Genomic DNA, 14,681 nt, shown 5'->3' with positions numbered 1-14,681 from the left:
TCTCTACCGACTGATTAAATGCATGGGTGCAAGCATGCTCCTCACATTGATTGATGATCCACCCTAGAACCCTAACCCTTCAAAATGTCAAACCTTTCTTCTCTTGATTTAGTTGGGGATTTGGGAAATGGGGAATGATGGTTTTTATTTGGTTCACCGGTCCACGCCCTAATAAAAAGAAAGAAAAAGAAAGATGCTATAGTTTGGTCCCTTGTATTGCTAATGTATAATGGTATATGGAGGACAGGAGAATATATTGTATAGTGCTGCATGATTAGTACAACTCTAATGTCAAATGGGGGATCCGTTTGCATAGTTGAATCTTCAATGAAACCAAAATATACACTTATGTTTTTATAAAAAGTGTCTTATTCGTGACATAGTCGAATCGAAACACCATTCCACAAGGCTTTTCTTTGAGGAAAGGGGTGACTTGGTCAGCTGGTCCAATACACCAAGGATTTGGACACGAAGGAGGCAAAAGTCCAAATGGTCTCAAAGACCCATTTGGTGCAAGAATGTCAAAAGTCTACCTAGCCATGGCAAAGCACAAGTTTGAAGCTTTCTTTTGGGTTAGTCATGTTAGTTGCTTGACCATGACATGATGGTTACAGGTTTTGTCTAGGTGGTGAGTGGGGAAGGCCTCCATTGCCTCCATTTCATCACGCTATTTGCCACTTTCTTCCCACACTATTTGCCACCCCACATTTTCCGCCACTACCATTCTATAATTCTCTTAATTATTAAATTCAATTTTTCAGTTACAAAAACTCCTCATAAATCAATTGTTTAATTATCCAGCCTTCATAAGATTCTAATTAGAAAATTGATAATAGAATAAGATACAAGTTAAGAGAAAATGTCAGTATGTTTAATTATGGACCGTTAATACATCTATATCTAAATTCTTAGCGACTTTTACAACAACATCATATAGTTATGTAACATTCATAGTCATGAGTCATGACTCACCCCATATCTAATATATATTTCTTGTCCGACCCCTACGTTGCAGCCCCTCTGACCAATAGCCAAATCCCACATGCCAAAATAGTAGAAATTGTTTCTAATTGTCCTAACCAAATGAAGGTTCTTTCTCAAATTGAAAAATTGAAAAAAAAAAAAAAATTAGAATCCAGGTATATAAAACTCTGAAACCAATCATGTCCTTTTCAGTAATTCAATCAATAGTAGCTAGCCAAGGAAGGTGATGAATGATTCATTTTTATTTTAATATATAAAAAAAGAAATACTATATCCAGGTCCACGTTGAACCCAACTTCTTCCCAACGCAAACAACCAAAAACCTTTCTTTCTTCCTCGTATACCTATAAATACAAAACTCAGACCTCTTTCTGTTTCATCAAAAACACACCACCTCATATATCTCATCTTTTTTCTCTCTCTCTCTCTAAGCCCCAATATTTATATGGCATCAAGAAAACTGGCAGATGCGGCCTCATGGTACTGCGCCACTGCCCTACTAGCCTTGATCTTGTTTGCTTCCATCAGAGAGAACAGTTCTACGCCAGACAACGACGACTTGGTTCGAGGGAAACACTTCAATGACTTCATGACCAACCGGCCGTGTGATGAAATATATGTCGTCGGAGAAGGTGAGACACTCCACACCATCAGTGACAAGTGCGGCGACCCATACATCGTGGAGCGCAACCCTCATATCCATGATCCGGACGATGTTTTCCCTGGACTAGTCATCAAGATCACTCCTACCGAATGATCATCAGCGGTGTAGATATATCATCAATTTAAATTGAAGCTTTCAATTTGATCATCGGGTAGCATGGTAGCAGCTTGTAAGTTGTAACATATATAGAGAATCATAAATTTCATTTCTTAGGAAAGTTTAAATTTTATGTTTTCTTCTTAAATTTCAAATAAACAAAACACCCAATACTTTTGTGTTTCTTTTGCGGCTAAGTACGTTAGAGGCTCTGAGATTTTTACTCTCACAGATTTCCTACGAGCCCAGCTAGCCTGTATATTATGCATCATGAACAAGAAAAAATGTCAAGGAAATCGAAACTGTTTATGTTTAGTTCTTTTGTTCTTTGCATTAATAAGGAAATCTCATGTCATAAAATTGAATTCTTAAATTGGATTAATTTTGATTAATAATATGCATTAATTGACGACCTTTTGTTTTATTCCTGTTAATTCCTATCTTTGGTTATTTCTGCCTGGGACGACAGGTCCTTGAGTAATCATTCGGTGAAGGAAGAAGAAAAAATCTTATGAATAACAGAAAAATAATTCAAACAATTAAAAACGATAATAATTGTTAGGTGAGTAAGGTAACGCCGAAAAGGATATGACGTGCAGGTGAGAAAGACGAGAGCAAAGGCTTTAGCCGCCAGCAGCTCTCTATCGAGAAAGAATTCAACCGTTCTAACGCACATTTTAAAAATACGAAATATTAATATGTGCAATTTCGCATTTTTACGTGTTTGTAATTACATATTTGAAGTATGTTTTTGGATTTAGACGTAGAGCCATAACTATAATTTGGTAGAGAAATGCTAAGGAGACTTTCTTAAAAGTAAGATTCTTCATTCTCTACCATTTGCACATATTGGCACGTGAATTGACGTTAAACTGTGATATGGTAGAGATTCTCACTTTTGAAGTAGTCCCCTTAGCATTTCTCATTTTGGTATGGATTGACAAAGTTTAAGACACACCTTCACTAATCCAAATCAATAATGTTTCTATCTTAACCATTTGCAAAATTCATTAAGAGTAAAGCCTTATAGAAGGTCTCCATACAATTAGTAATAAACCTATTTAATATAAATATTACTTACTTCGTAAGGTTTCAACACGGTTTACCAATTTTTTTGATTTTGGGTTTTACATATTTGGTACAATTCAATATAAAACAATTTAACTTCATTAGGTGTCAATTGTGAGAGATGGTTCAACATGCATGTCATAGACTCAAATAAGAAGCCAATCGACCTTAACTGTGAATTGACATGTCCGCCTTCGACCAGATTGACAGGATTATTTCACATTGGAAAAATGTTTCTCTCATTATCTTTCTAAAAAAAAAATTCTTTTAATTATGTAATTATGAGATTAAAACGACGGATACTATTCATGAACGCGTTAAATTAGTTGATTCATACATGACCTCGACATTTATATAGTAAACTTGACCACCTTTACTACAAAGAAGTTATACCTTTGCAAACTACCAACTCTATCCACAGAAAATATAAGAGACTTTCAAGCACAAATATTTATTCAAAAGAGGCAACTGCAAAAAATAAAAAATAACATCAAAGAAATAACATTTACATATGTTGTAAGTTGAGAGTTTCAATATTCATGCAACATCATAATTGTACAAGAGTCCTAGTCAGAATATATATACAAGAAGAAATGAACCGAAACCTATGGCTCATTGATTTACGCCTAGTCCTAGTCAGCTAGTTACAATCCCTTAAAATAAGGACAAAAGATAAAGCCTACATGCTGAAAAAGCTGATGCCATGCTGCACAAGCTAATGCCATGATGCAGAGTGCATAGTACTACTTTTTCTGCTGAAAAGCCTGCACAGACAGTACTACTTTTTCTTCCAATACTCCCCCTCAAGCTGGATCAAAAGGATTGATTGATCCAAGCTTGAACAAAATCCGTTGAAATGCAGTGAAAGATATCCATTTAGTAAAAATATATGCGAGCTGATCATGGCTTCGTGTGTAGTAGGTATCGATAACGTTGGACTGAACTTGTGCTCGAATATAATGACAGTCAACCTCTATATGTTTTGTGCGTTCGTGAAAAACTGGATTTGATGCAATGTGCATCGCAGCCTGATTATCACAGTACATAGCCATTGGCTGACTATGGGAGAAGCCTAAATCCAGGAGAAGACCCTTGAGCCAAATGAGTTCGCAGGCTATAGAGGCCATGGCGCGATACTTAGCCTCGACGCTAGACCTTGCAACAACGCTTTGTTTCTTGCTTTTCCAAGTAACCAAATTGCCTCCCACAAAGGTGCATAAACCAGTGGTGGATTTACGATCAATGGAGTTGCCCGCCTAATCATCATCGGTGTATCCTGAAATCTATGTATGTCCATTATTTTTCATCAATATTCCGCATCCAACAGAACCCTTTAAATAACGAAAGATGCGATGAACAATTTTGAAATGAGCCATGGTTGGAGAATGCATGAATTGGCTAACAATACTCATGGCATAAGAGATGTCAGGACGTGTAATGGTAAGGTAGATGAGTTTGCCAACCATTCTCTGATAGTAGCTCAGATTAATGATTGGATCACCATCAGGTTCCAGCTTAAGATTGGTAGCCAAAGGTGTTCGAGCTGGCTTGCAATCCATCATTTCAGCTTCTTGAAGAAGATCAAGAACATACTTGCGCTGATTTAAGAAGAAACCTTTACGAGAGTGTGCCATTTCAATTCCCAAAAAATATTTGAGATTGCCAAGATCTTTGATGGCAAATTGGTTGCTGAGATATTGTTTGAGGAAGGTAATTTCTGAAACGTTATCTTTAGTCACAATAAGATCATCCACATATATGAGCACCACCAATTTTCCCGCTGAGTTAGTTCGAACAAACATTGAGGAATCAGCATAACTCCTACGAAACCCAACTTGTTCAAGAACAAAACTAAGCTTACCGTACCAAGCTCGAGGAGACTGTTTTAGACCATAGATTGCTTTGTGGAGTTTGCACACCAAATATGTGTCATTGGATTGAGAATAACCTAAAGGAAGTTTCATATAAACCTCTTCTTCAAGGTCATCATGCAAGAAAGCATTCTTGACGTCCATTTGAAAAAAAGGGCATGCATGATTAATTGCAGCTGATAACAACACCCTAACTGTGTTCATTTTTTCAACCGGAGCAAATGTCTCCTTATAATCCACACCATAAGTTTGAGTGAACCCACAGACAACCAAACGTGTTTTGTGTCTCTCAATGGTGCCATCTGAGTTAAACTTGGTCTTATAGACCCAACGACTTCCCACTGCTTTCTTATCCTTGGGAAGTTTGACAACCGTCCACATGTGGTTCTCATGAAGAGCTTGAAGCTCGTAAGCCATGGCTTTTCTCCACTCAACATGAAGATTAGCCTCTTGAAAGGTTTGTGGCTTACGGACCCCAGTGATAGTACTTAGAAACGCAACATAGGTAGGTGAGAATTTGTTATAATCAATGGCATTAGTCAAGGGATACATGGCTATATAGGTTACATAATCAAGTAACATGGATGACGGGTGCCTTTCTTGAGCAGGATTGCGACGGACAACATCGGGTTGATCTGGGGAATGAACTATTGAAGGAGCCTCGGGATTTGAACTGGTGGTACTAGTAGGAGTGACTTGAATTTCAAGTGTTTCCTGTGCATTGGTGACATCTTGTTCAGTTTGCATTTGTTGGGATATTGACAATGCAGGATCACTAGGAGAAAATGTTGGTGCATCACAACCAGAATATGACATAGGGAAGAGTTCATTTAGATGATCCCCATGCCGAGAATAATCCATAGGTCGTGAAAAATAAGGAATGCCTTCATCAAACTTAACATCCCTTGAAACCATCATTTTTTGAGTTGTGGGGTTGTAGCATCGATACCCCTTTTGCGTGGATGAGTAGCCTAGGAAGACATATTTTGCAGCTCTAGGATCCAATTTGTCATGGTTTGGGGCTTGAATATGAACAAAACATGTACACCCAAAAACCGAGTTACTTCATTTCAAGACTTCGTAGGGTGATTTGAAGTCCAAAACTTTACTAGGTAATCTATTAATGAGATAGGTGGCTGTGAGCACTCATTGGGACCAAAACTTCTTTGGGACATTCATATTGAACATAAGTGCTCTAGTTTTCCGAAGAATATCCCTATTTTTTCTCTCAGCTACCCCATTTTGTTGGGGTGTTCCAACACAACTTGTTTGATGTAGAATGTCATGCATGCTCAAGTACTGTGACATGTTATGGGACATATATTCGGTGCCATTGTCTGATCTTAAAACATGAATGTGTGAAGAAAATTGAGTGGTGACAAGTTTATGAAAATCTTTAAAAACATTCACAACTTCACTTTTAAGTTTCAAAAGATACAACCAAGTGATCCTTGTGAATCATCCACAAAGGTTACAAAATATTTGTATCCATAAAAGGATTCCAAAATGGGTCCCTAAATATCGGAATGCACGATTTCAAAAGGATTACTAGCTCTTGACATAGAGGAAGTAAATGGTAATCTAGCAAACTTAGACAAGTGACAAACATCACAAGGATTTGTAATTTTACAAAAGCTTGGAAACAAAGTGGACAAAACTCTTCCAGATGGATGCGCTAGTCGTTGGTGCCAAAGTTGTTGTTTTTGCACTAAACTTGAATTAACTTGAAAGACTTTGGGAACTTGGGTTTCCTGGGGTAGATAATAGAGACCATTTAAGAGGAAACCCTCACCAATCATCTTCTTGGTGGCTAGGTCCTGAAAAATAACATTGTGAGGAGAAAAGATAGCAAGACAATTGAGTGAATTTGTGATTTTTCCAACAGATAAAAGTTGGAAAGGAAAGGAGGGGACGTAAAGAGCATCAGACTCTACGTTGTTAGAGATCAAATTCACTTTTCCCTTCCCTAGAACTAAGGCACCCTTGCCATTGGCAACTGATACATGAGAAGGAATTGGTAGTTTTTGAAAATCATGCAAGGTTGTAAATTTATTTGTCATATGATCAGTGGCACTTGAATATATAATCTAATAATCATACACACTACCAACTTTAAGAGCAGTTGAAAAGGAGTTCAAGATACATGAGATGTCTCTTGAAGGTATGCATTTATTTTCAGCCAAAAAGCCTGCAAATTTTCCAAGTAATGCTGTCACATTGTTGTCACAATGGTGGATTGTCCCATCATAATCACTACTTCCTTGTTTCTTATGAAGAAAAGCTGCAAATTCATTAATTAATGCAGTTGGGTTGGAAGTGAAACCTGAAACCCCTTCTGTAGACGAGGAGATTACATGATTTGCATGGTTGGCTTTGAAATGAGAATGATTGGATTTGAAAGGAGAATTGTGAGAGAATTTTGAAGGGCCCTTCTGATCCTTTGACAACTTTGGTTTTAATTCCGGATGTAAAATCCAACACCAGTCCATTGAATGTCCACTCGCATTGCAATAACTGCACTTTAAGTCTTTTCTCTTTTCCTCGACACCCTTATGATTAGAAGCACAAACCCTGACTTCTGGCATGTATGGCTTGGCTTCTATGGTCATTACCTTTTTGCGTACATCCTCTTGCTGAATAATAGCACAAACACTGGAGAATGAGAGCATATCATGGTTCATCAAAATATGGCTTCAAAGGTCTTCGAACTCAAAACTGAGACTTGCCAAAAGCTGGAAGATTTTGTCTTCCTCAACCCTTTTAATTAGCACCGCAACATCAATGTTGTGAGGACGATAGACATTCAATTCATTCCACATGGTTGTTAGCTTCCCAAGATGTTGCACGAAGGATTGTCCTTCCTGCTGCAAGCCAGAAATATCTCTCTTTAATTGGAAAACACGAGTTGAGTTGTTTTGGTTTCCATACATTTTTTTGAGATTCTTCCAAAGATGCATGGATGACTCAGCTTAATTGAAAATCTCGACAATTTTTCGCTCCATTGAGTTAAGCAACCACAACATGACCAGCTGATCTTTGCACAACCAAGCATCGTAACTTGAAGAAGAGATTTCAGGTATTTTAATGGCTACATTGACATAGCTGAGTTTAGACCTAACAACCATTTCCCAAGGAAGATAATTAAACTCGTTTAAAAGCACTGAACTAAGACGTTGGTTTGGATTAACCTCAACATCAGATAAAACTGAAGGTGGAGAAACATGGGAACTTTATCTTTTAAGACTTACAGAACTTTCTTCAGCCATGGTTGTGGGTTGAAGAATAGCTCAGAGAACTATCAAAAAAATATACAGAGATAAGCCTGTTAGGGTCAGTGCTCTGATACCATGTTGTAAATTGAGAGTTTCAATATTCATGCAACATCATAATTGTATAAGAGTCATAGTCAAAATATATATACAAGAAGAAAGAAACCGAAACCTATGGCTCATTGATTTACGCCTAGTCCTAGTCAGCTAGTTACAATCCATTGAAATAAGGACAAAAGATAAAGCCTACAAGCTGAAAAAGCTGATGCCATGATGCACAGTGCACGGTACTACTTTAAAAGCCTGCACAAACAGTACTACTTTTTCTTCCTGCTGAAAAGCTGCACAGACAGTATTACTTTTTCTTCCAATAACATGCATAATGCAAAATATATTCTTTGGTTGCTCTGCGGGTGGTCTAATCTCTTGGAAGTTGGCATGGTGGCTCTTCGCTTTCGATTTGCTGATTGAAAGACATTAAATACACTATAATTCGTTTTATTTGGGTGATAGGGGTGTTAAGTGTGGATGATTTTGAAGTAATCCTCTTATCTAGTTTTGGTAGGTGATCATGTTACATGTTTGATGACCTAATCCCAACAAAACCATCCACGTGCTATGTACTTGAAACATCCATGTACACTATGGATAAAGTTGACTAGGCTTAAGCAAAAAAACAAAGTACCATAACCAAATGTATACACTAATAAACAAGAAAATCAAATTTAAAAAAAAAAAAGAGAAAATAAGTTTGGTATGATCTCAACACAAAATACCCTAGCAGTTATTTCTAGCATTATTTAGTAAGAAAAGTTAAAAGTGCTTGTTGTTAGTGAAGTAACTCATAAAAAATTTCTTAAGATGCATCTGAATTCTTAAAGCAGATATGTAGCTGGGTTGGGTTTTTCTATTTTTTTTTTTAAAGCAACCTTTTAGAAAAGTTGGGGCCTTAATTGTGTTAGTAAATGAATTTTTCTTTTCTTTTCAAAATTATGGATCATAAACAGCATAAAGTAGAAGCAGCTATATACATGCTTCTCAAAAAACCTTTTTTTTTTTCATTGGAGTCAGGTGAACTGTATGTGTTGGAGCCGATTTCCAACCATCAAGGAATGAAACCTGCGCAAGGCAAAAACATGTAAACACCATGAGTCCGAGCATCGGGGAGGGTGGTTCCTAGCGTGGAGGCTCAAATGTTTAAGAAAGAATGGTGAAATGTATTTATGGGTTATGAGTGTCTTACCTCTGGTAAGGAGTCACCAGGTGTATCTATAGGCCCTGCAGAGTCAGTCTACATCACCTAACATTCCTCTCAGTGACCGGGAATAAAGGGGGCCTACGAGGAGACCATTTGACATACGGGTGCCAAGTCAAAGAATGACCGTTTGTCTCTTCTCCATCGTGGGCTGAAGAAGCGGCTATACCAAACTTCATAGCCTAACACTTCACGTGGCCAAAAGGTACTATGTAGTTTAATCTGTGCAGTCTAGTACCTGGATGGAGACAGCTGGCCAAGTTCTTACTCCGGAGTGGACTGACTCACTTCGGCGGTAAAGTCAGTTAGATTCGATCATACCGGGAACCACCTGGTTAGATCAATCCCCATTGAGGGGTAGGCTTGGCCTTTAAGTCACTCCAGGTCTTGCCCTAAGGAGTGTGCGTATATTATCCTCACTCCAGAAAATGGTATTTTTGGGTCTTACTGTACCAATGAATGAAACTTCCATATTGACAATATCTACCCCATATTTTTCTTGCTAAAAGCACTTTTAGCACTATAGTTTACGAAACACTATATGCTTTTTTTATATCTGTTTATTCTCACAGCACAACAGAATCAGTTTAAAAAAAAAAGGAAAAAAACACATGAACGGTGAACCCCAGCTTGCCCATAATATGTTGGGAAATGGCTAGAGGCAAATTTTGTTGCATTAGAAGTTTTTTATTTAAATTTTGTTGCGTGAATCCTCTGCATTTAAGATTTAGATCAATTTTATATGTTGTACAGTTATAGTCACCAATCAACCAAATTAGAATAATATGAAATGGAAGTCCATTGACTATTACGCTCTCCATTTCTCTGTTATTGTATACATGTTACTTACGTACGTAGACAAGTTTGTTATGAGTTCATGTCTCTTCACATTTCTCACTCTCTGTACATAGTGTAAACAGAAAGAAGCACAATATTCTTGCACAGAAAGAAAGAACAGTTGTAGAGAGAGAAAGTATTTCTTTTGTATTGAATGAATTACTATAGATAATTCCTTTACAGTTATATGTTGTATATATCTGATTACATTGCTTAGTTCCAAAGCTATTATAAGACTCATAAGATCTTGACACTTGTCATAATCTCTACTTCACATAATCTAAACAAACTTAACCACCTCACACATATAATATCTATCATCCTCCCTCAAGCTCAGGGTGAGGCTTGCCAAGTCTGAGATTATAACAATGTGTTTGAAACAAAGGAGTAGACAAGCCTTTTGTTAGAACATCAGCAAACTGTTTATTCGAATAAACAAAATGTACTTGCAGAAGCTTTTTAGCAACCCTCTCACACACCAAATGGACATCAATCTCAATATGTTTCGTCCGCTGATACATCATTGGATTATAGGCAAGGGCTATTGTGGACATATTATCACAGAACAATGTGGTTGGACATGGAACTTCAATCTGCATAAATTGTAGAAGCTGTTTAATCCAGTCAATTTCAGCAGAAGTGCTTGAGAGTGCTTTATATTCAGCCTCTATAGAAGACCGAGAAACTGTATTTTGTTTCTTCGAGGACCAAGAAATAGGATTAGGTCATAAATACACACCACTAAACCAATGGTGGATCTTCTGTCATTAGGATCTCCAGCCCAGTCAGCGTCACTGAAGGCATGTAAATCTAATTCCCCTTGTGTGAATTGAATGCCAAGATCTGTAGTACCTTTCAAATATCTAATAATGCGTTTCACAGCAGCATAATGAGAATCCATAAGACAGTGCATGAATTGGCACACCTGATGAACTGAGAACGCTATATCAGGATGAGTGAAAGTGAGGTACTGAATAACACCTACAATACTTCTATATAAAGAAGGATTATTGAAAGGGTGACCATCATCATTGAGTAACCAATTATATGGTAAACAAGAAATAGAGCAAGGTTTGGAATGAACCATGTCTGCCTTGACCAGCAAGTCTGAAACATATTTGGATTGAGAGAGAAACAATCCACTGGAATTTTTAGTAATCTGAATCCCAAGAAAATAATGAAGAAGGCCTAAATCTTTAATATCAAACTCTATGGTTAAAGCTGTAATTACTTCAGTAATAGCCTCAGAATCACTGCCAGTAATTATAATATCATCCACATACAGTAGAAGAATGACCACATACTTTCCAACATGCTTAACAAACAGTAAAGGATCTGAATATGTAGAAAGAAACCCCAGAGAAGGAAGAAATGATGTAAAACGATCATTCCATGCCCTTGGAGCTTGTTTTAAGCCATACAAAGACTTATGTAATCGACAAACATGTGTGGGGTTAGTAGGATCACTAAAGCCAGATGGCTGTGACATATAAATTTCCTCTTGAAGTATGCCATGACAAAAGGCATTCTTCACATCAAGTTGACACAGAGACCAACCAAAATTTGTTGCCAAAGCTAGGACCAACCTCATTGTGGTAGGTTTGACAACAGGGCTAAAGGTTTCCCCATAGTCAATGCCCTCTTCTTGATTGAACCCTTTGGCAATAAGTCTTGCCTTATACCTAGAAATAGACCCATCAGCATGTTTCTTGAGTTTAAATACTCACTTGCAGCTTACCAAGTTCTTGTGTGTTGGCAAGGGAACCAAATACCAAGTGTTCTGAACTTTGAGAGCTTGCAACTCTTCTTCCATAGCAGACAACCACAAAAAAGACTTGAGAGTTGACTTATATGTAGCCGGTTCAGTCTGAAACAAATCCACTAGTAAATTATCTTGAACAACTGAAAGATAATACCATTTTTAGCTCTTGTTTGCATATAGTGAGTATTCATAGGAGGAATGAGAAGAATAACCTGCAGATGATCAGGTTGAAACCCATGCTGAATCTCAATACCATTCTCACAATGATTCTCAAAAGTAGACTCATTACATGTATCTGAATATGTCCCAGATGGTATCTCAGGAACCACAAGAAATTATTGATCTGTTGATGCAGTAATGGATTGTAAGGAAGCACTGTGGAAACCACTGTGATGCTTAGAGCTAGATGACATAATATCAGACAGAGTAGTGGTCCTAGGTAATGGGATTGTAACCAAACGATTCTCCCTATTAATGCATATAGAAGGAGATAAGGAGATGAAGACAGGTGTAGAAGTAGGATTGGGGGAGACATGATGTTTTAAAGATAAAGTGGAATACGGAAACTCAGACTCATCAAACACTACACGTCTGGAAATGTAATATTTTTCATGAATAATGTCATAACAAATGAACCCCTTGTATTTTGAAGCATAGCCTAAGAAAAGACATTTTGCAGTTTTGGGTTGTAACTTGGTGCTGTTGTAGGGTTTTAACAATGGAAAAATTGAACACCCAAAAATCTTGAGATGATTAATATCTAGAACAGCATTAAACAATAGTTCAAATGGAGATTTTTGTTGAAGGGTAGGTGATGGCATTCTATTAATAAGGTACACAACAGTTTGGCATGCAAATGACCAAAAAAATTGGAGGTAAGGCAGCTGTTTGTAACAAGGTGATAGCTGTTTCAATAATATGCATATGCTTTCTCTCTGCTAAACCATTTTGCTTAAGGGTATAGGGGCATGACAATTGATGTTTTACTCCTTTATCCAACAAAAATTTCTAAAAAGGTTTACTGAGATACTCACCCCCACCATCACTCTGTAAGGTTTTAATCGAAATGGCAAAATGATTTGAAATAGAGTTATAAAAGCCAACAAACGTGGAGAAGACATCATTTTTATTAATAACAGGAAACAACCAATAATGTCTTGTGCATTCATCAATGAATGTCACATAATACCTAAAACCATCTATAGAAGTACAAGAAGATGGACCCCATACATCACTATGAACTACTTGAAAAGGATGAATTGACTTAGACACAGAAGAAACAAAGGACAATTTACAAAACTTGCCTTCCAAACATGTATGACACGTCACATACACTGAGTTAGGTAATACAGATAGATGACATTTCTTTAACATGACAGAAACTACTGAATTGGAAGGATGATCTAATCGATGATGCTAAAGGCTAGAAGAGACTTGGTGTCCAAGATATGCAGCCTGATACTTTGCAGGGATAGCTTTATGCCTAGCCGAAAGTGGAATAAGGTACAATCCATTACTGCAACGCTCTTGAAAGAGGATCCTCCATGTGGCCTTGTCCTAGATCCAAAAGCAAAAAGCATCATAGATCAGCCAGCAATTATTATCGAGACACAGTCGATGCACATATAATAGGTTCTAAGACAATCTATGAACATATAAAACAGAATTAAGCTACAAGAATTTTAATGGAGTATGTAGTGTAAATGAACCAATATGAGATATTGATAAACCTGCACCACTCGCAGACTGAATCATTTCATTAGTGGGATATGGGGAAGCAAGGGACATATTACTCATATCAGTAGTCATGTGTGAAGAAGTTCCTGAATCAGTGAGCCAAAACTGTTGATGAGGAGCACTTGGTTCACTGGACTGAGTATTTGTGACATGCATGGCTGTAGGAGATGAAGATGACATATTTAAGTTCCTAAAATGACAATATTTAGCACTATGATTCTCTTTCCCACAAATTTGACACCCCTCAGAAACTGCACTATCATAATTTCGAAACCTGCAGGTAGGAGCCAAGTGTCCAAATTTCCCACATATATGACAAGATGTACCAGAAAAACTCTGTTGCCTTAGTGGAGATGTACCAAGAATTCCAGGTGCTTGATTCACAGTATAATTCCCATCGTTAAGCTTAAAGTTCCCAAATCGATTCTGAGAATTATACTGAAATTTGCCATTGTTTTTGTTCTTGTTGTAGGTTGGCTTGAAACCAGAAGAACCTCCATATGAAGTACCATTTAGAGAAGTGTCAATCTTGGAAGATTCACCATAAGACCTCGAGTCAATGTTATTATTTTTGGCGACCATTTCATAGAAATAACATTCTCTCGACCCTTAATGATTGATTGTAGGGTATTATACTCAGAGGATAGACCATTCAAAGTTAAAATAACAATATCATCATCATCAAATTGAACCCCAGCAACAGCAAGATGATCACGAGCTTCTTTAATCCTTTACAAATACATAGAGATCGAATCGGTACCTTTCTTAATGTTTTGCAATTCCGACTTCATTTGAAAAATTGTGGCTCGAGTAACAATCGAAAATTGTTCCTTGAGTCGAACCCATAAATCACGAGCACTAGTACTACCAATTGCACATGAAACAGCAGAAGGAGAGAGGGTAGCGGTAATCAATTGCATCAATGCCCGATCATGCATTTTCCAAATCTTGAATTCATCATTTTCAATTGTCGAAGGCACATCGCTTGAAGAAATAAAGGAATCTGCAGAGTTGGATACCACAAAGCGAGTTGGACACGAATGCGACCCATCCACAAAAACCATGAGACCATAGCCTTCAAGAAGCAACTCGATTTGAAAATTCCAAGTGAGATAATTGGAATCGTCAAGCTTAACAG

The 14,681-nt window shown here is 37.4% G+C and overlaps 1 protein-coding gene across 1 annotated transcript; it reads left to right on the top strand.

Moving 5' to 3' along the window:
• Positions 1-1,429: 1,429 nt before the first annotated feature.
• Positions 1,430-1,741, top strand: LOC126630288 (uncharacterized). Its single transcript, XM_050300379.1, has one exon. It carries the CDS (start codon positions 1,430-1,432, stop codon positions 1,739-1,741), a length of 312 nt encoding a protein of 103 aa, XP_050156336.1.
• Positions 1,742-14,681: the final 12,940 nt, after the last annotated feature.

The sequence above is a fragment of the Malus sylvestris genome, chromosome 7 (assembly GCF_916048215.2).
Source record: "Malus sylvestris chromosome 7, drMalSylv7.2, whole genome shotgun sequence".
In the NCBI taxonomy this organism is placed as follows: domain Eukaryota; kingdom Viridiplantae; phylum Streptophyta; class Magnoliopsida; order Rosales; family Rosaceae; genus Malus; species Malus sylvestris.
Note: the sequence above shows the minus strand (reverse complement) of the source record. Positions and strands in the feature narration are given on the sequence as shown.